Genomic DNA, 21,069 nt, shown 5'->3' with positions numbered 1-21,069 from the left:
GTAGGAGCAAATCCCTGTGGATCATAACAGCAGCTGATAAGTACTGGAAGGATAATTTTTTTTTAATAGAAGTAATTTACAAATCTGTTTAACCTTCTGGCACCAGTTGATTAAAAAAAAAAAATGTTTTCCAGTGGCGTACCCCTTTAAAGTGTACCTGTCATTTTAGGTGACTTTTTAGGCTAATCTGCCCTGTGTGTGTGTATATAAGGAGCAGCACTATTTCTGGCCATTGTATTACTTGTATATGGTATTTTTAGCACAGTTCTGCTCTGCAGGCTTCCTGTCTAATTTTCAGTTCTCCCAGAGCTGGTGGACAGAGCTCCCTCCTATCCTCTACATAGACTTTTATTGCTTGTCTTGCAGATAAAGGATACAGCTGAGCTGGTTTTAAGAGAAGAGCAGCAGGAGGTGAGGGGAAAGAGGGAAAAAGTTTGATAAAAAGAGAAAGAAACATTTTTGTCTAATAAGATTTGTTACAAAGTTTTTTTTATATTCGCTTGTACTATTGATCTATGCAAAGTTTGTTTAAAGGGGTACTCCAGTGGAAAACTTTTTTTTTTAAATCAACTGGTGCCAGAAAGTTAAACAGATTTGTAAATTACATCTATTAAAAAATCTTAATCCTTCCAGTACTTTTTAGGGGCTGTATACTACAGAGGAAATTATATTTCTTTTTGGATTTCTCTGATGTCATGACCACAGTGCTCTCTGCTGACCTCTGCTGTCCATTTTAGGAACTGTCCAGAGCAGCATATGTTTGCTATGGGGATCTTCTCCTGCACTGGACAGTTCCTAAAATGGACAGCGGAGGTCAGCAGAGAGCATTGTGGTCATGACATCAGAGAAATTCTTAAAGAAAAGAATTTCCTCTGTAGTATACAGTCCCTAAAAGATTTTTTTAATAGAAGTAATTTACTTATCTGTTTAACTTTCTTGCACCAGTTGATAAAAAAAAAAAAGGTTTTCCACGGGAGTATCCCTTTAAATGACAGCCCCTATTTATGACCTTTACTAGCTAGCCATGCAGTGGATGACTTTGATGCATGAGATGGAGCATTTATCCTGCATAAAAATCATGGTCTTCTCAAAGGGGTACTCCACTGGAAAATATTTTTTTAAATCAAAGTTAAACAGATTTGTAAATTACTTTTATTAAAAAATCTTAATCCTTCCAGTACTTATCAGCTACAGTTATGATCCACAGGAAGTTCTTTTCTTTTTGAATTTCCTTTCTCCCTGACTACAGTGCTCTCTGCTGACACCCCTGTCCATTTTAGGAACTGTCCAGAGCAGGATAGGTTTGCTATGGGGATTTTGCTCCTACTCTGGACAGCAGAGAGCACTGTTGTCAGGCAGAAACGAAATTCAAAAAGAAAAGAACTTCCTGTGGATCATACAACAGCTGACAAGTACTGGAAGGATTAAGATTTTTTAATAGAAGTAATTTACAAATCTGTTTAACTTTCTGGCACCGGTTGATTTACCTTGGCCGTGTCTCTGACCATGAGAACACCTTGTACCTCTGGCCACTCCAGGTAGGTTGCAGTTCTGGAATATGACAGCTATGGAGGATAATGGGTTCCTGGTAGCTTCACCTTTGATTCTCAGCCCGTTTCCAGCGTCTCTTTTGACAATTTGCAACAAAATATTTGATGCTTCTGTGATCATGGCCAAATATCTTAACAATTTTAAGATTGCTGCATCCCTCTGAAAGACTTTTTACAATGCTTAACTTTTCATTAAGTTAAATCTCTTTTTTTTTTTTGGCCAATTGTACCTGAGATAAAGAAGCTGCCCAATAATTGGGCTTACCTTGATATAGAGTGTTCACCTCCTCAGGCCAGCCCTTCCTCATTACACAGATACAGATCAGCTGATATCCTTAGATCAAATAAGCATTCAAGTTGATACAGCTTGGACTTGGCAAATATGCATAAAAATTCTAATAGGGTAAAAATGCTCACTTGCCTAATAATTGTGCACACGGTGTATAGGATAGGTAAACATACAGATATATCCCAATATCAAGTGAGCATATATAGATGTGAACACCATAAAGAGAGAAACTACTCAGCTGTTGACACAAAGAACTGTTTCCAATATAAAGGTATGTCCACATGTTCTGTATATGCTACAGATTTGATTCTGCAGATGTTATGCTGTGTAAATAAATCAAAATAAATAAACACAGCATCAAATTTGCAATGTATACAGTAGATGTGAACATTCCCTAAATGTTGCTTGTGTATATTTGTTACGTTGTGTTTTAGCATTAGTCTTTTTTGTTTCTATGTGTAATTAGTCTTCTGTCCTGGATTGCTGGGGCCTGGCGGTCCTTCAATGGGCACTGTCATTAAAACACATTTTTGCTATTGCACTCCTTATGGTAAATAAAAAATCCTTCTAATGTACTTTGTTTAAAAAAAAAAAGTTTTCTATATTTTGTTTGTGTTTAAAAAAGCTGCCACTAGGTGTCTCCCTACTTGTCCAGAGCACCCTCCCCCATCTCTTGCACAAGTCAGAAGTCCTAAATCAGGAAATGCAGTCTGGGGTGCTAATGGGGTGTGTGTGTGCAGCCATAACCAATCAAAGCTCATCGTACACTGAACTGCTCTGGGCTGTGTGTAGCAGAGTGAGGGAGGAAGTTCTCCCCTGTATGGCTTCAGATGATGTCATGCATGCTGGGGAATGCCCTTTCCTAGTCTGCGAATCAAACTGAGACTTAGCAGAAAATACAGAGCAATATCAAGGTAGAAAACAAAAAAAATAATAAAAAAAAAATAAAGGCAGGCATGATGGGGGCAGTGAACTGGGAGGATTATAAAATTTAACAAGATCATGACAGGTACTCTTTAAAGGTACTTTAGAGATACTTTAATCCTTCCAGTACTTATTAGCTGCTGTATGTTACAGAGGAAGTTGTGTAGTTCTTTTCTGTCTGACCACAGTGCTTTCTGCTGACACCTCTGTCCATGTCAAGAATTGTCCAGAGTAGGAGCAAATCCACATAGCAAACCTCTCCTGCTTAGGACAGTTCCTGACATGGACAGAGGTGGCAGCAGATAGTGCTGAGGTCAGACTGGAAAGAGCTACACAACTTCTTCTGGGGCATACAGTAGCTGATAAGTACTGGAAGGATTAAGATTTTTAAATAGAAGTAATACAAATCTGTAAATCTCTGCATGCTGCAAACCTCAATGTATGCTTTTGACTTGTGGAGTAAAATACTTTTGCAAAGCAAGCAAACACAATCCAGTACCTAAAATGGAAGAATACATGATGTGTAGTCAGTAAAGAGTGTTTCATTCTGAAATGCGTCGGGTTATCATGTGTTTTTCCTATGTTTTTTAAAAACATTTCATACTGTTGATGTACGTTATGACTGCTTTTAAGCAAAGTTCTAGTAATACCACCTTGTCCAGTATGTTGTAACAGTTGAGCTTTTGTGGCCATTGCAAGTTTTTGAAGAAAAATATAGAATAGAATTGCTGTGTGACAAGGATAAACAGGCACAGTCGGAGCGCTACCCTCTTCAGCTGGTCATCAGGTGTAAGGGTTCTTTCACAAATTTAGCAGATTCATTATATAATATATAATATTTAGGCCAGGTTCACTCAACATTCTTCTGCACAAAATGTTGTAAATTCTTAAGAAACGCGTAGTTTTTAAATATGCCAGAATAAATTAAATTATCCTGGACATGTTTGCAGAAGATATCAGATATATGTGGATTAGCCACTTTATCCAGTATTTTTAATGCAGTTTCAAATACCAAAAACACTGTGTGAGGTCTAAAAGGGTTATCATTCAGATCAGACTCAGATGTAGTTGCTGGAAACATCAAAAATTGGACAAGATTTTGGTGGTAGCATGGCAGCACTTGAGGCTGTACTTGGTTGTGCTCAGGGGCATAGCTATAGAGGTAGCAAAGGTAGAAGTTGTGTGGTAGCCCTTGGGGGGTGTTGGTAGTGGGGGTATTGTTTCGGTAGATGAGGGGTTAATGTTAACCCTATAGTTCGTGACGCCAGGCTGAGGGCTAGTATGCTGAGGTAATCCTCCGGCCTATCGCCGCCTTCACAGAAACGATAGGTGCATGAAATGAAATGACTGAAGGTCCACAATATACTTGAACTTGGGTAACTTTACTTAAGTGCTTGCGGTACATCCAATGAACAATGATAGTCTCTGGAATACAGTCTCTATATAGCTCAATGACTGACAATTGTTGCGGACCTTGAAATAAATTAAAGTCTCTGAATTTAGGGTAATTATTGCAGATCTGTCTGGATTTGGGGGATAGATAAGGTCCGGTGATCCTGCAGAGTGCGTAGGGATTGATACACTCGCGATCCTAAATATATCAGCCGTTGCCGCAAGGCTCAGACCTAACTCACTGCGATAGACAGCTGCGCAGATTGCAGTCGTTTGACAGCCGGGAACAAGAGAGAGAACAATGGCCGCCGCTCCCTTATATGGGCAGGGGCGGGGCAAATCTGATTGGTCCGAACATCCGTCGTTCACTGTTACAATGTGTGATGGGATTGACTACGTCACAAGGACCTCCAAAGGTCCTCAAGCAGAAATACCATAGAGTTCACTTAACCACGTGACCCGCAGGTCCTGCTATGCTACAGACAGGTAATAAACTATTTATAGACATTGATATCATAAGTAAGCTATTGGAGCAATAACTATCTGAATGAGAGGTGACTAGGGGTGAACTAGACAATGGGGACCCCGACATCCTAGGGACTCTGGATAAGGGGACCCACACACGCAGGTACCGGAAAGGATACGGTACCGGGACACCACAGTTACATCAGGACCCTGGTGCCTAAGGGTGCCCCAAACCTGCCCCAAATCTGCCCCATAAGAGACCAGTATCATAATTGGCATATGGGGCCCTGTTGCAGATTTTGCATCGGGCCCAGAAGCTAAAAGCTACGCCTCTGGTTGTGCTATAAGGATCAGTATGACCTTTGACTACATTCACCTATTCTGTGTTTAATATGTGGTGAGCGGGAATCTGTGCAGCCGGTGAAGTAGCAGAAGCTAATGTTTACTTGTCCAACACCGCCGCTCCAGCAGCATTAATATATGGAACACTCTTAGGGAACATTTCATCTGTGCGTCTTCTTGACCATTACAACTGGGCACATTCTTATTAAATATCTGCTGTTTGGATGAAGGATTATTAATGCCTGGAATTATAATATGTGGGTACTGAAACTTTAACACCTTAACCACCAGTGTTTGGTCCAGACATGTTTATGCAGGTTTTACACAAGTACTGGATGCCCACACTCTTTTACTTTTTTGGACTACCAGTCTTTTTTTTTTTTTTATTTAAATCTTTTTCTCTTTATAAAACATAGGGCCATCTTTTATTGGCACACTATTTTTCTATCTATCTAGCTGTATAAAAATACAGTGTGTGTGTGTATATATATATATATATATATATATATATATATATATGTGCTAATTTTTAGAACATTTGGAGGGCATTGCTTTTATTTCCTTATGTGAATGTATAGCTGGATGTTGGAGCGTTAGATGTGGTATCAGTGGCCGCAGCTGCTATAATTTAATTTCCCTGCCGGGGTGCTAAGTGAAACAGAGTACTAGTATTATTGTGTATAGACGAAGGAGAAAATTCACTTGCACTCACCGGTTTAGTAGAAGTCAGTATTCCGGATTATCCGTTGTGCTGGGAGACGAATGGATGAAGGTGTTCAGAGGCTAACAGCCGTTTTCGCGCACGTCTTCGTCTATATATATATATATATATTGAATTGAACTGTGCCTCCTTTTATAGTGTCTGGTTATCATATCTGGTGTTTGTTACCCATTGTTGCCCATTGTTTTCAATGATTCATAAATGAACACTGTCACTTTAAAAACTGTCATAGGAAAGTGCAAAAAATTAAAAAATCTAACAGCATAATAGGGGGCTACCCATTCCTATAAAACGGGGCAGTAGTTGCACATCAGTCAGCCAGTAGTCCCATATTCTGGCAGAAACATCCAAAAATGAGCAGATTGACAGCTTTAAAAAATAGTATACAGACTTACATATTTGTTTAGTTCATTGTAGAAAAAGACATCCCAATAAAGTCATATGCTAGGTTTCGGCCTCAGCGCAGGCCTTTGTCAAGCTTGACAGGGCCCCAGCACCTGCATACAAAATAGAGGTAGAAGTACTGTAGACATCTCCATACATTTTGCAATATCCAAGCTGGGATACTGCGCCTCATCTCCTATTGAATTAAATGTCACTCACTGATCTAATATTGATCAGCTATCCTGAGTTTAGCTCTCTCTCTCTCTCTCTCTCTCTCTCTCTCTCTGACTTGTCATTTTTTGTCATATACAATACGGTTGTATAACTGAATAAGCTTAAAGGAAATCTGGTAGTGCAGGTGCTACTGATGACAACGGTACTTACCTTGTCCCTTTCCGTGCTGTGGTTCTTCAGCTATCCTCTACGGTATCTTCTGCTCCAGGACCAACTTGGGCAGAGCTTCACGACGTCACCAAGCTCCACCCATGCTCCAAGTCGGGCCTGGAGTGGAAGATACTGAAGAGGATTGCCGGAGAACCACAGCATGGAACTGGACCAGGTAAGTATCGTAATCAGTGTCACCTGCACTACCTGTCTGTACTGATAGGTTATTGCAGGTGACACTAATGACAGATTTCCTTTAAACATTTTGTTTTATTGCAACCAGTATATTAACCATTGCCTTTGTTCTTGCAGCACAGCCAAGTACAGCGTGTTAACGTTCCTACCTCGATTCCTCTATGAGCAGATCAGGAGAGCTGCCAACGCTTTCTTCCTCTTTATTGCCTTATTACAGGTAACAGCTTCTATTTTACTTGCAAATAAGTTAATCGTGGGAGGTATGAATACACGTGTCTGAGGCTTTAGTCAATGTCTTTCTACTGCGGCATGCAAATTCCTGCTGTCCATCCAGTGTGTAGTTCTACAATCTCCATGGCTTTGACTCATTCTAACATTTATCAGGACTGGGCTACATACAAATATAGATTGTTGAGGAATTTGACAGAGTGGAGAATTGTTTTTATTTTACTATACAGGAGGGTTTTTGAGCATGAACTACCCAGGTAAGGTCTACATACAGCATCTTAGTGGGATTTAGTTTCTTTTGAGCCATTCAGATATGGACTTTCCTGTATGTTTGGAATCTTTGTCTTGTTGTATTACCCAACTTAGGTTGAGCTTTTGGGTCAGGAACTGACAAAAATCGATATCCTCCTTCAGGTTTTCATGGTTCCATGAGTTATAGAAAGTGGTCCAGGTCCTGCAGAAGCAAAACAGCCCCAGATCATCCCACTACCCACCATGTTAATATGCTCTTATGGTGAAATGTGGTGTTAACTTACCCCAATTGTAAAAGGACTAATATCTTCCTAAAAGTTCCACCTTTTATTCATCAGGCCACAGAAGACTTGGGGATAATCTAGATGTTTTATTTTTGGCAATACAAGGTTTTTTTTTTTTTTTTTAAAGTTTAGTTTACACCTTGCAACTCACCCATAATTGCCTTTTTTGCCCAGTGTCTTTTTTTTCTGTGGAATTGTGTGACTGATGCAGGCGAGGCCTACAGTTCTGTAGATGTTCATCTGTGTTTTTTGAGACATCCTGGATGTGTCATTGATGCACACTTGGTAAAATCCAGGTAGGCCAGCCACTCTTGGGAAGGTTTACCACTGTTCCCCGAACTTTTCTTTATTTATGGATAATAATTCTCAATGGGGGAGATTTATCAAAATCTGGCCAGAGGAAAAGTTGCTGAGTTGCCCATAGCAACCAATCAGATCGCTTCTTTCATTTTTAACAAGGCCTCTGAAAAATGAAAGAAGCGATCTGATTGGTTGCTATGGGCAACTCAGCAACTTTTCCTCTTAACAGGTTTTGCTAAATCTCCCTCAATATGTTTACTGGAGTCCCAGAGTCATAGCAATTGCTTAAAAATCCTTTCAAGACTGGTAGATTTTAGTGACTTGAAATGTGTATTTAAATCTCATTAAAATCAGACTTCATGTGCTGCTTTTTGGGTGTGGCTAGTGAAACTGAATCCATTTGATTTTGTTACCTGGTTGATTTATTAGCTAAGGGTGCTTATTTTTTTTATTTTTATTTTTTAGACACAGCGCATTCACACTCTTTAATCTTTTTCACATTTTGTTATGTTGTGCTAAAATCAGCAAAATGCAAGTTTTTCCCTATCATCCTGCAATCCACACCCAGTAATCAGAATGTGGAAACATCATTTTAGAACTTTTGCTAATTTATTAAACAGGAAAAACTAAAATTTTGCATGGACATAAGTATTCAGACCTTTTATACAGTACTTGGTTAAAGCCCCTTTGGCAGAGATTACAGCCTTCAGTCTTTTTGGGGATGAGGCCACAAGGTTTTCACATCTGCATTTTGAGATTTCCTGCCATTCTTGTCTGTAGATGCTCTCAAGCTTCATCATGTTGCATGGGGACCGTAGGTTGACACCATTTTCAAAGTGTACCTGTTAGATCCCCCAAAAAAAAATTTACTCAGTAACTAATCCTGACCATGTACATCTATTTTTAATGCCTCTATCACCTATATTTATTATAGAAATCTCTCTTTTCATTAGCTCACAATGTTAAAAATCCTCTCAGGGGAAGGGGGCATGTCCCTCTTTGTGGTGGTGGGAGGTGATTGGTGCGTCTGCTCATGCAGCCTTATCCATGAGTCATCTCTTGTCCATGTCTCATGGACAAGCCTGTTGCTGCTGCAGGACTGGTTAGTGTCCCATTAGGTATGGAGACCCCTAGTGTGTGATTTTCAGGGGCTGTTTTCAGGTCCTTAAAGGGTTAAAGAGTACCTGCCACAATGTTAAATTTTATACTGCTCCTAAATCACTGTCCCCATCATGATAAACCACTGCCTGCCTTTATTTTTATTATTTGTTAGTTTTCTACCTTGATAATGGTCTGTGTTTTCTGCTCAGTCTCAATCAGATTCACAGACTGGGAAGGGGCGTTCCCCAGCAGGCGTGACATCGTCTGAAGGCATACAGGAGAAAACTTCCCTCACACTGTGCGCAGTGGTTGGGTGTGTCCCTTTTTGGGCTCCTCCAGACTTCCAGAAGCAGAAAGAAGCAGGTGTTCCATCAGCCCTTTCCCAGGAGTGTGGCGGCCTCCTGGGAAGGGTTTTCCTGCATGGAGCCCCAGGCTTCTACCTCTCGTTCGCGGCTGGCGAGAAGGGGGAAGACAGTGTCTACAGCCGGTTCCAAGGTTGGGGTTAGACGTTCCAGCAGAGCCCGCAGAAATGTGGAGCCCACTCCCCCGTCCAAATCCGAAGGATGCAAGGCTACAGGAAAGAGCAGCGGACCTTCTGCTTCCCCGGAACTGCAGCAATGGGGGGTACGGGGTTCAAAAGAGTCTCTGGCGACCTATAGGTCACAGATCCAGGCCAAGATGGCGAAATATGAGGAATTGGGCGGAAGACTTCGGAGCCTGAGGGAAGACCTGAAGTTCTCATGTTACCAGGCTGACCATGCCTCTGGAGGTAAGAGGCAGAGATAGAGGTGGCTGAGGTGGAGGAGGCCAGAAGGAACATTGCTGGGGGTGCATCTTTAAAGAAAAACTATCTAGTGACGACAGGTTTAAAGTGATGCAAGCAGGTGCAGAAAGTCATGAAGACAGCAGTGAGGATGATGATGGAGGGGAGGAAGGTGACAGAGAGTCGGGTGAAGGTGAAGCTGTGAAAAGTGAGGGGGATGTCACCCTAGTGCATGTAACCCCAGCCCATCCAAGATAGCTATCAAGTGGTGCTACCTTCTAGTGATGGTGAGGATAGCGGTGAAGAGGACCGGGCCAGTGGGGGTTTGTTGAGAGTCACCTACCTGCTTGGAGGATTTTGGTAGAAGATCTGAATTCTATCACGTCCAAGGAAGGCAGCTGACGGAATGTGGGCAACCGTACTCCCTGAACACTTGAGTTTGACGGTAAATATTAAGGCTCCGGACCAGATCCCGTGCTCATCCAAGTTTTTCTTGGGCATGTCCGTCACATCCCCATACCGTCCATACTGTGTGGTGGGGTGGGTCCTCTGGCCGCATCCTGACAGATCCGGTGCTACCCGTGTGGTCTCCTTGGACACCCTTTCAGCCGTTGTCCTAGCGCCTTCGCCCGTGGGGCGGCCTCTCCAGCTGAGGAGAGCTGTGAAGTTGCCTTGGCTGGGGAGGGTACGGGCAGGGATGTGGGTGCAACAGGGCTAGTGAGGAGGAAAAAGGGCCCCGCCAAACTAAGGCGGGAGGAAAATTTTAGGATGAGATAAGGATTTCAGGAGATTTTAGATCTGAAGAGTGCCCAGGTGACGGGGGTAGCTCCTGCCCCTGCTCCTGAAGCTGGCCCTGGAACCGCTGAAGCCCTGGAGGAGAACGTGCTGAATGAGGAGTTCAGGAGGCTTTGCAGAGAGGAAGGCAATATGGCCGGCCCTTCGGATTCCTCCCACTATGAAAGTGTGCATGAGGAGAGTGGGGAAAGGCCCAAAAAGAAAGACAAAGGCAAAAGGAAAGGGAGAAAGAAGAGGTCAGAGGCCTCTGTTCCTTGCACTGTGGGCCAGTTCAAAAATAGAAGCCTGACTGCCCCCCTTTGATTGACCGGTCAAACCAGTACCTCATCCTCAATACCATCTCCTCCCCCTCCTTGGAGGGGGAAGGTGAGGGCAGGGTGCCTAGGGAGAAAGAGCCTCTGGGGAATTGGGTCCTGTCCTGTCGAGGCACCTTTCTTGGAGGGCAGGGCAAGACCAGGACCGGACGGAGACGGGGATCAAATGGATCAATCGGAGCCTAAAAAAGGTTTAAGAGTGCTCCAGCTCTCTTGTCTTCTTCAGGGAATGAGGGGGCTAAAAAGAAAGGAAAGCAAAAGTAAAGGGTGTGGCTGTCTAATTTAATCACCCGTTATGGCGGCACTAACCCCATTGACGCTGGCATCTATTAATAGTGCCAGCATAAAGTCAGATACGGCTAGATTTGCAGCCTTTGATTTTCTCGGCCGTGTTGAAGCCGACATTTTCTTTTTACAGGAGACCAGGTTTTCAGATTGAGCCTCTCTGGGTAAAGCCATAAGAGAGTGGAGGCGTGGTTCCTCCCACTCCCGCCGTATAGTGGGATGGCGGTCCTTTTTACCGCTCATGTTGAATGCTGACGGGTTATTAAATTAGAAATGGAGAGGTGCCTGATCTTAGATGTCTTCATGAAGGGACAAGAGCTTTGGCTCATTAACAACTATGCCCCACAAACCAGGTGGGCCGTAAAGATTTCTTTATGAAGATTAAGCCCTTTCTTTTTACGAGTTGGCAAGTAATTTTTGGAGGGGACTTCAATAATGTCACGCGGTCCCAAGATAGGAGAGGTTCCAATATTCCACTGACTTATGACTGTGTGGCCCTCAATAATATAGTTAGGGAAGCTCACCTAGAGGATGCCCACATCTGGAGCCCCTCAGGCCTTCACCTGGTTTTCACCTTTCATCGAGGTAGCTGCAGGTCTAGGTTAGATAGGTTTTATTTGAAGGAGGAAGCTGTCTCTTCTGCAGTGTCCGGAGGTGGAGCTCTCCGATCACTGTATGATCTTGTTTTACTTGAATGTTTCAGAGACCCCCTGGATGGGTAAAGGTTATTGGAAGCTGAATTCGTCCCTCCTGGAGGAAGCAGAGGTAAGAGAGAGAGTCCTTTGAGGATTTTCTTCAGAGTCAGGTACCTTTACTGGACATATGTAGTAGTAAGTCAGAGTGGTGGGAGATATTCAAGATGCGGATAGCGGGGTTCTTCCGCCAGCTCTCGAGCCTCAGGTCACTGAACAGGTATCGCCTGTATCAGGGTCTGAGGAGGAAACTCGAACTTCTCATCTCGACTGGAGGTAGCCAAGAGGATGTCTCCAGAGTGAAGTCCTTGCTGATGAGGTGTAAGTACGATAGGCTCGCATCTTTGGTTTTTGAAAGGGATTACGGGAGGTACCGCTTGCTCGACCCTTACAGAAACTGCAAGATGTCAGTGATAAGTCATTTCAGGACTGATTGATAGTACAGGTCTCTGAATCGGTCCAGATCAGGGATCTTGGAGGTCGTCAGATCCTTCTACTCACACCTCTTGGGGAGGAAGGATCTAGATCGGGATGTGATATTTGGTTTCCTGGCTGAAGCAATTCCTGAGCCAGGGGTAGACCCCTCTCTTGGCGTTTTGTCAGAAGAGATCAGGGAAGAGGAAGTGAGACTGGCGATCGAGGGGCTTGCCCCTAAGAAGTCGCAGGTCCAGATGGCGTAACATCCGAGTGGTACAGGACCTTTAAGGAGTCTTTAGCTCCCCTCTTGACTGAGGTATTCAATGAGTGTCTCTCCTCCGGCACTCTGCCGAAGTCAATGAGGAGGTCAGCCCTGATTCTTCTGTCCAAGGGTAAAGATCCTAGGCGGATTGAGAATTGGAGGCCCATAGCTCTTCTCAATATGGACAGGAAACTTCTGGCCAAGATACTGTCTAATCAGCTGGTGAATATTGCACCCTGGCTCCTTTTGATGGCCCAGCACTGCACTGTTCCAGGCTGAAGCACCTTAAGTGCTGTCCTTAGTGTCAGAGATGCCGTGGAGCAGAGTAGTGCAGGTCTTTGGAAGGGGTACTTGCTGTCCTTGGATCACGCCAAAGCATTGGATTGGGTGAACCACAAGTACCTCTGGTCCTCCTGAGATATGGCTTCCGTCCTCTGGTCCATCCTCCTTGTTAATTGGCTTTAGATCTTGTATACTGGGGCAGACAGTTTCCCACTGGTGAACGGGTGGTCTGGCCGCTCTTTTGGAATGGGGTCCGGAGTCAGTCAGGGTTGTCCTTTGAGCTTGCTCTTATATGTGTTCATAATCGATCCCTTCCTTAGGAGGGTGAGTCGCGGACCATTGGCAGGAGTCGGGATGAGTCTGGCGGAGCTGGAGGCCATCCAGAGGGTGGTGGCATACGCTGACGATGTCACTATTTTCTTCTCTTTGAGGGAGGAAGTAGATGTGGTGATGTCGGAGGTGGACCGCTACTCGGAGGCATCCAGGTCCAAGATCAACCGGCATAAGTGTGAAATTCTCTGGCTGGGAGGGGGAGATCCCACATTTGATCTCCCGGACACCCTTCCATTGCCCCAAGAATCATCAAAAGTCTTAGGCATCACATTCGGACAGGATGATTATCCCACCAAAAACTGGGATGGTGAGCTCCAGGATGCCACTCAGAGGGTGAACCAATGGAAAGGTTGGTCTTTGACCCTTAGGGAAAGGGTACACCTGATCAAATCATACCTGCTCCCCTTGTTTATCTATCTGAGCAATATATGTATCTTGCCAGAGGCTTACTACACTAGGATCTACAGCCTGTTTTTCCAACTGTTATGGTGGTACTGGTTGAACCTAGGCAAGAGGGAGGTTATGTTACGAGGAGACTAGGTGGTTTATCTATGGTAAACCCGGTGGTATTCTTAATGAACACCTTCTTGAAAGCTAACATCGCAAACCTCTGGAAAGAGAGGGCTCCTCTGTGGGTACTCTCCTGCAGGGAATGGTTTCTGCCTTTCTTCCAGGAATGGCAGAGAGGAGGGAGAGTGAAGGACCTCTATACCCCCCATGGATATCTTCCGGCTTATGCTACCCCGGCTCTGAAGGCGATACTTCAGTGGGGTCTGGGAGTGTTGGAGATCAGGACCCAGTCAAGGCAGTTCCTTGACAAATGGGTTCTGTTGACCCACTTCCAGAAGCCTCTGGTGCTCAGGGACTGCCCAAGTCGGGATCTGAGGATCTTTTAAACATGAAAAGGATCCCCTAGAAGTTTTGGGACTTGACCTGGCACAACTTTCAGGGGAAACGATATGTAAGGGACAATCTGGAGTACAGGAACTCTAATGACCGGGGATGTCCCCAAGAAGAGTGTGGGGACACGCTGGAAAACATGGACCACTTCCTGCTTCATTGTCCCTTCAATATAGGGGTTTACAACAGGGTGGGTGCTTCCATCGGCTGGAGTCAACTTGGAGCCAGCCTTACCTATCCGGAGTGGGCTTATAGAGCATCCAGGGCCCTTGGTGGCCGAGACCGGGGCACTTTATTCTTAGTTAGTTTACGGGTTAGGTACTACACGTGGAACACACAGTGTTTAGTGTCGACACAACAGAAAATCCTCTCCGAGGTGGAGGTCTGTAGGAATATCACCGGTGACCTCGGGAAGATCAGGTGTTTGGAGTATGGCAGTCTTGGTACCAGTAGGGCTTCTCTCCTGTGGAGAGGGTTTTCTTTTGATGTGCCCTAGGTACTAGACCTTTTGGGTAGAGTACTTTTATTTTGGTTAGGGGCAGTGTTATAGGGATAGAGAGAGGGTGAGAGCAGAGTCAGTTTTAATGGGGGGATAGAATTAGGGAGAATTGTAGGGGGAGTTAGGAAAAGAGTTTAAAATTATTTTGATGTATCATTTCTGCCATCCTTCTTCTCAGTGGTGGGCTAATGCATCCACACGCTAGATTTTTGTTTTGTTTTAAGCTGATATGGGATGAAGGGCTTACAGGCGACCAAACTTGGGCCTAAAGGGGGTTGTGGTTCAGTGTGTATAAGTTAGTTTGTATAAGTTTGTGTGTAAGTTGGTTGGGAGTGCTAGGTGGGGAGGGTGTATTTGTGGGTGGTGGTGTTCTGCTTTTTTTGGGGGGATCTGACATGGGCCAGTTAAGGACTGGACTTTGTGAACTGTATGAACGATATGGACTCTGACCCATGTACAGGAGGGGTGGTATAGGTGAGGGTACAGTTTTAGTGTAAGGATTTTCTAGGGTTTTCTATTGATTTTGTAGGTGTTTTCTATAGTTCATATATTTTATTTATATATTATGTTTATGTGATTTTGTATCTATATTGTGTTTTATAACTATTGTATTTCATATTATATAGCATTATAGTAGTTATGGCAGTAGGACCAGCTGTTGTGTTGATATCTGGTTTATGTGGTTTATTTGGTTTATTTCAGTTTATTTGGTCTAGGTTTTTTTTTTTTTTGCAGTGGGTTTTCTGTTTTGTATGCCAAGTTGTGCTATTTTTTTATGTTCGTTTTCAGTATGTGTGTGAGTGTGTTGATTTGATTGCTGATGATGATTATTATTTCTATTGAAAAAATTAAAAAAATTTGAGTAGTGTGCTTGTTAAGTTTTCTGTTTTTGTTTTCTTGTTGTCTGTTTCCCGAGTATGGATGGTTTTGAGTTATAGCCGGGTAGTGCTAAACTTTATGTTTATATTTTGATAAGCCAAGTTGTTTTATTTTTATGTAAATTTTTGGTATGCGTGTGAGTGTGTCAATTAGATAGTTTGGTTAGGTAAGTGGGCATATTTTAGTATTTTAGTAAGCTGGGTTTTGTTTTTGATACTAGAGTATTTCTTATTTATGCTATAGCTGGTTAAATTGGTAATCCGGTGGAAAACTTTTTTTAAAATCTGGTGCCAGAAAGTTAAACAGATTTGTAAATTACTTCTATTATAAAATCTTTATGCTTCCAGTACTTATTAGCAGCTATATGCTACAGAGGAAATTCTATTTTTTTTTTTGTCTTGTCCATAGTAAACCTATGCTGCTCTAGACAGTTCCTGACACGGACAGAGGTGTCAGCAGAGAGCACTGTGGACAAGACAAAAAAGAAATTCAAAATAATAGAATTTCCTCTGTAGCATACAGCTGCTAAAAAGTACTGGAAGGGTAAAGATTTTTTAATAGAAGTAATTTACAAATCTGTTTAGCTTTCTGGCACCAGTTCATAAAAAAAAAAAAAAAAAGTTTTACACCGGAGTACCCCTTTAACCCCTTAAGGACCAGGCCATTTTACACCTTAGGACCAGAGCGTTTTTTGAACATCTGACCACTGTCACTTTAAGCATTAATAACTCTAAGACGCTTTTACCTATCATTCTGATTCCAAGATTGTTTTTTCGTGACATATTCTACTTTATGTTATTGGTAAAATTTTGTCGATACTTGCATCGTTTCTTAGTGAAAAATTCCAAAATTTGATGAAAAAATTGAAAATTTTGCATTTTTCTAACTTTGAAGCTCTCTGCTTGTAAGAAAATGGATATTCCAAATAATTATTTTTTTTATTCACATATACAATATGTCCACTTTATGTTTGCATCATAAAATTTACGATTTTTTACTTTTGGAAGACACCAGAGGGCTTCAAAGTTCAGCAGCAATTTTCCAATTTTTCACAAAATTTCCAAAATCACAATTTTTCAGGGACCAGTTCAGGTTTGAAGTGGATTTGAAGGGTCTTCATATTAGAAATACCCCATAAATGACCCAATTATAAAAACTGCACCCCCCAAAGTATTCAAAATGACATTCAGTCAGCGTTTTAACCCTTTAGGTGTTTCACAGGAATAGCAGCAAAGTGAAGGAGAAAATTCACAATCTTCATTTTTTACACTTGCATGTTCTTGTAGACCCAATTTTTGAATTTTTACAAGGGGTAAAAGGAGAAAATGTATACTTATATTTGTAGCCCAATTTCTCTCGAGTAAGCACATACCTCATATGTCTATGTAAAGTGTTCGGCGGGCACAGTAGAGGGCTCAGAAGCGAAGGAGCGACGAGGGGATTTTGGAGAGTACGTTTTTCTGAAATGGTTTTTGGGGGGCATGTTGCATTTAGGAAGCCCCTATGGTGCCAGAACAGGAACAAATACCCACATGGCATACCATTTTGGAAACTAGACCCCTTGAGGAACGTAACAAGGAATAAAGTGAGCCTTAATACCCCACAGGTGTTTCACGACTTTTGCATATGTAAAAAAATGTTTTAAAAATGTCACTAAAATGTGTGTTTCCACCCAAATTTCACATGTATGCAAGGGTTAATAGCAGAAAATACCCCCCAAAATTTGTAACCCCATCTCTTCTGAGTATGGGGGTACCCCATAAGTTGACCTGAAGTGTACTACGGACGAACTACAATGCTCAGAAGAGAAGGAGTCATATTTGGCTTTTTGAGAGCAAATTTTGCTCGGGGGCATGTCGCATTTAGGAAGCCCCTATGGTGCCAGGACAGCAAAAAATACCCACATGGCATACCATTTTGGAAACTAGACCCCTTGAGGAACGTAACAAGAAATAAAGTGAGCCTTAATACCCCACAGGGGTTTCACGCCTTTTGCATACGTAAAAAAAAAAAAAAAAAATTTCACTAAAATGTGTGTTTCCCCCCCAAATTTCACATTTTTGCAAGGGTTAATAGCAGAAAATACCCCCCAAAATTTGTAACCCCATCTCTTCTGAGTATGAAGGTACCCCATAAATTGACCTGAAGTGCACTACGGGCGAACTACAATGCTCATAAGAGAGGGAGTCATATTTGGCTTTTTGAGAGCAAATTTTGCTCGGGGGGCATGTCGCATTTAGGAAGCCCCTATGGTGCCAGGACAGCAAAATAACCCCCACATGGCATACCATTTTGGAAACTAAACCCCTTGAGGAACGTAACAAGGGGTACAGTGAGCATTTACCCCCCACTGGTGTCTGTCAGATCTTTGGAACAGTGGGCTGTACAAAATTTTTAATTTGCGCAGCCCACTGTTCCAAAGATCTGTCAGACACCAGTGGGGTGTAAATTCTCACTGCACCCCTCATTACATTCCGTGAGGGGTGTAGTTTCCGAAATGGGGTCACATGTGAGGTTTTTTTTTTTTGCGTTTGTCAAAACCGCTGTAACAATCAGCCAGCCCTGTGCAAATCGCCTCAAATGTACATGGTGCACTCTCCCTTCTGGGCCTTGTTGTGCGCCCCAAGAGCACTTTGCGCCCACATATGGGGTATCTCCGTAGTCGGGAGAAATTGCATTACAAATTTTGGGGGGTGTTTTTCCCTTTTACCTCTTGTCAAAATGAAAAGTATGGGGCAACACCAGCATGTTGGTGTAAAAAATTTTTTTTTTTACACTAACATGCTGGTGTAGACCCCAACTTCACCTTTTCATGAGGGGTGAAAGGAGAAAAAGCCCCCCAAAATTTGTTAAGAAATTTCTCCCGAGTACGGCGATACCCCATATGTGACCCTAAACTGTTGCCTTGAAATACGACAGGGCTCCAAAGTGAGAGCGCCATGCGCATTTGAGGCCTAAATTAGGGACTTGCATAGGGGTGGACATTGGGGTATTCTACGCCAGTGATTCCCAAACAGGGTGCCTCCAGCTGTTGCAAAACTCCCAGCATGCCTGGACAGTCAACGGCTGTCCGGCAATACTGGGAGTTGTTGTTTTGCAACAGCTGGAGGCTCCATTTTGGAAACAGTGGCGTACCAGACGTTTTTCATTTTTATTGGGGAGGGGAGGGGGGCTGTGTAGGGGTATGTGTATATGTAGTGTTTTTTACTTTTTATTTTATTTTGTGGTAGTGTAGTGTTTTTAGGGTACAGTCACATGGGCGGGGGATTACAGCGAGTTTGAGCTGCCGCGCAAAATTTGCTGCATCGCAAACTTGCAGCCTGATACTCACTGTAAGCCCCCTGCCCATGTGAATGTACCCTGTACATTCACAGTGGGGGGGGGGGGGGGTGGGGGACCTCCAGCTGTTGCAAAACTACAACTCCCAGCATGCACAGTCCATCAGTGCATGCTGGTAGTTATAGTTTTGCAACAGCTGGAGGCACACGGGTTGGGAAACACTGAGTTAGGAAACAGACAATGTTTCCCAACCAGTGTGCCTCCTGTTGTTGCAAAACCACAACTCCCAGCATTCTCAGGCATGCTGGGAGTAGTAGTTCGGCAACATCTTTAGAGCTAGATGTTGCCGAACTACAACTCCCAGCATGCTTGGAGTTGTAGTTTTGCAACATCTGGAGGACTACAGTTTGCAGACCACTAATACAGTGGTTCCCAATCTGTGCCCTTCCAGATGTTGCAAAACTACAACTCGCAGTATGCCAAAACTGTCCAGGCATGCTGGGAGTTGTAGTTCTGCAACATCTGAAGGGCCAGATGTTACAGCACTACAACTCCCAGCATGCCTGGACAGTAAGGGCATGCTGAGGATGTGTAGTTTTGCAACATCTGGAAGGGCACAGTGGTCTCCAAACTGTGGACCTCCAGATGTCGCAAAACTGCAACTCCCAGCATGCCCAGACGCCAAGGGCTGTCTGGGCATGCTGGGAGTTGTAGTTTACAGGGTCCCTTTACAGCAATGCATGTCGCTTTACGGCGACGTGCATTGCTGTAAAGGGCCCGACCGCGGCTGAAGATCTACTCACCTGTCTCCGCCGCCGCCATCTTCATCGTCTGGATCCGGGTCTTCAGGGACGAGGTAAGTACCGGGGCCGGTCCCCAGCACTCCCCCGTCCCCCGCCGCGTCCTCCGGTCTTCCTCCCGTCCTCTCCGGACTTCAAGGGGCCGGGCAGGACGGGAGGAAGTAACCGCCCCCCCTCCTGCGATTGGTCGGTTAACTAACCGACAGATCGCAGGGGATCGGAGGAGGTGGCAGGCTTGCCACCTCGCTCCTAGGCTCCAGCATGGTCCTGGCTGTGTGTGACAGCCGGGATCATGCGAAATTACCGGGCGGTCGGGTCCCAGAGACCCGATCAGCCCGGTATCGCCGCAGATCGCAAGGGCGATTTCCCTTGCGATTTGCGGCGATCGCCGACATGGGGGGCCTACATGGCCCCCCTCGGCGTTTGCCCTGGATGCCTGCTGAAGGATTTCAGCAGGCATCCAGTTCCGATCTCTGCCCGGCGAGCGGCAGAGACCGGAAAATGCCATGACGTTGTGGAACGTCATTGGTCCTTAAAGCCCAGGGTGCCATGACGTTCCACAACGTCATTGGTCCTTAAGAGGTTAAGCTTGTTTTGTGTTTTTGTATTGGATAAGTTTTGTATTTTTCTAATAAAAAAGAGTTTCAATGTGAGATGAGCTATGATTGGAGTCCAAAGTCTGTGCAAGAGATATGGGCAAATGTGCTCTGGACAATTAGGGAGACACCTAGTGGCAGCTTTTTGAAACACAAATAAAACATTGAAAACTTCATTTTAAACAAAGTACATTAGAATTTTTTTTATTTACCATAAGGAGTTCAATAGCAAAAATTAGTTTTCATGAGAGTGCCCATTTAAATAAGCATATTACAAAAGCATATTACAAAATGTCTTTAATTTTCATCAGTAACAACATCTAAAAAGTTTTTGATCTGACAGTGCCCATTTAAAGGAGTAATCCAGTGAAAATTTACTTATCCCCCATCCACAGGATAGGGGATAAGTAGCTGATGGTGGGGGTCCGACTGCTGGGGCCCCTGCACGATCACTGGGACTGGACCCAGTGAGGAGCACGTGTTGATGTAATGAAAAATTCTGTGATTTGCGGAGCGTCAGGTCCCGTCACGGTGATCGCAGGGGGCCCCAGTGGTCGGACGCCCCTTGATCAGCTACTTATCCCTTATCTGTGTGGATAGGGGATAAGTTCATTTTCGCTGTAAATCTCCTTTAAGTCATGGCTCTGGCTGGGCCACTCAAGGACATTCACACAGTTGTTCAAAAGCAAGGTCAATTATGGAGGCCACTGTGCTCTTGGAAACTTTTAGTTCTGAAATTTTTTGTCCCCTTTTCTTAATTTGTGCCTCTCCATAATCCTGTCTCTGAGCTATACAGGCAGTTATTTCCACTTCATGGCTTGGATTTTGCTCTGGTATGCATTTGTGGTGTCCTGGTACAGGACCTAGTCCTGTACCCTCCCTAAGTCCCCTCAGGAAGAGTCCTTTGAGTCCATAGGGCTCTCCTGCAGGGCTCACCCCTTGCTCACCCGTCACTGTCTTATCTGAATGCACTGTATATCTATATTGTGTACATATTGTTCTTGTGTATAAAGTTGTACAGTTTGTAAAAAATGTATAGGACCTTCCTTGGTCATGTGACCTATTGTCATATGATATACCCAGAGTTCCAAGGGCACAGGGAACCCAGGCTTTAGCAACCAATGGGCTTTAGTCCAGCCCTAGTATATAAGGGGTTGTAGTC

General features: G+C 43.8%; 1 protein-coding gene across 5 annotated transcripts in view; it reads left to right on the top strand.

The window, feature by feature from the left end:
- Positions 1-21,069, top strand: part of ATP8A2 (ATPase phospholipid transporting 8A2) — a 955,662-nt gene that overhangs the window by 211,604 nt on the left and 722,989 nt on the right. For all 5 annotated transcript variants that reach the window (XM_056561782.1, XM_056561783.1, XM_056561784.1 and 2 more), the window contains exon 3: positions 6,764-6,863. In XM_056561782.1, the coding sequence (XP_056417757.1) occupies positions 6,764-6,863 (100 nt within the window). The remainder of the gene's footprint in view (positions 1-6,763; positions 6,864-21,069) is intronic.

Source organism: Hyla sarda, chromosome 2 (assembly GCF_029499605.1).
Source record: "Hyla sarda isolate aHylSar1 chromosome 2, aHylSar1.hap1, whole genome shotgun sequence".
In the NCBI taxonomy this organism is placed as follows: domain Eukaryota; kingdom Metazoa; phylum Chordata; class Amphibia; order Anura; family Hylidae; genus Hyla; species Hyla sarda.
This window is presented reverse-complemented; position numbering and strand designations above follow the sequence as displayed.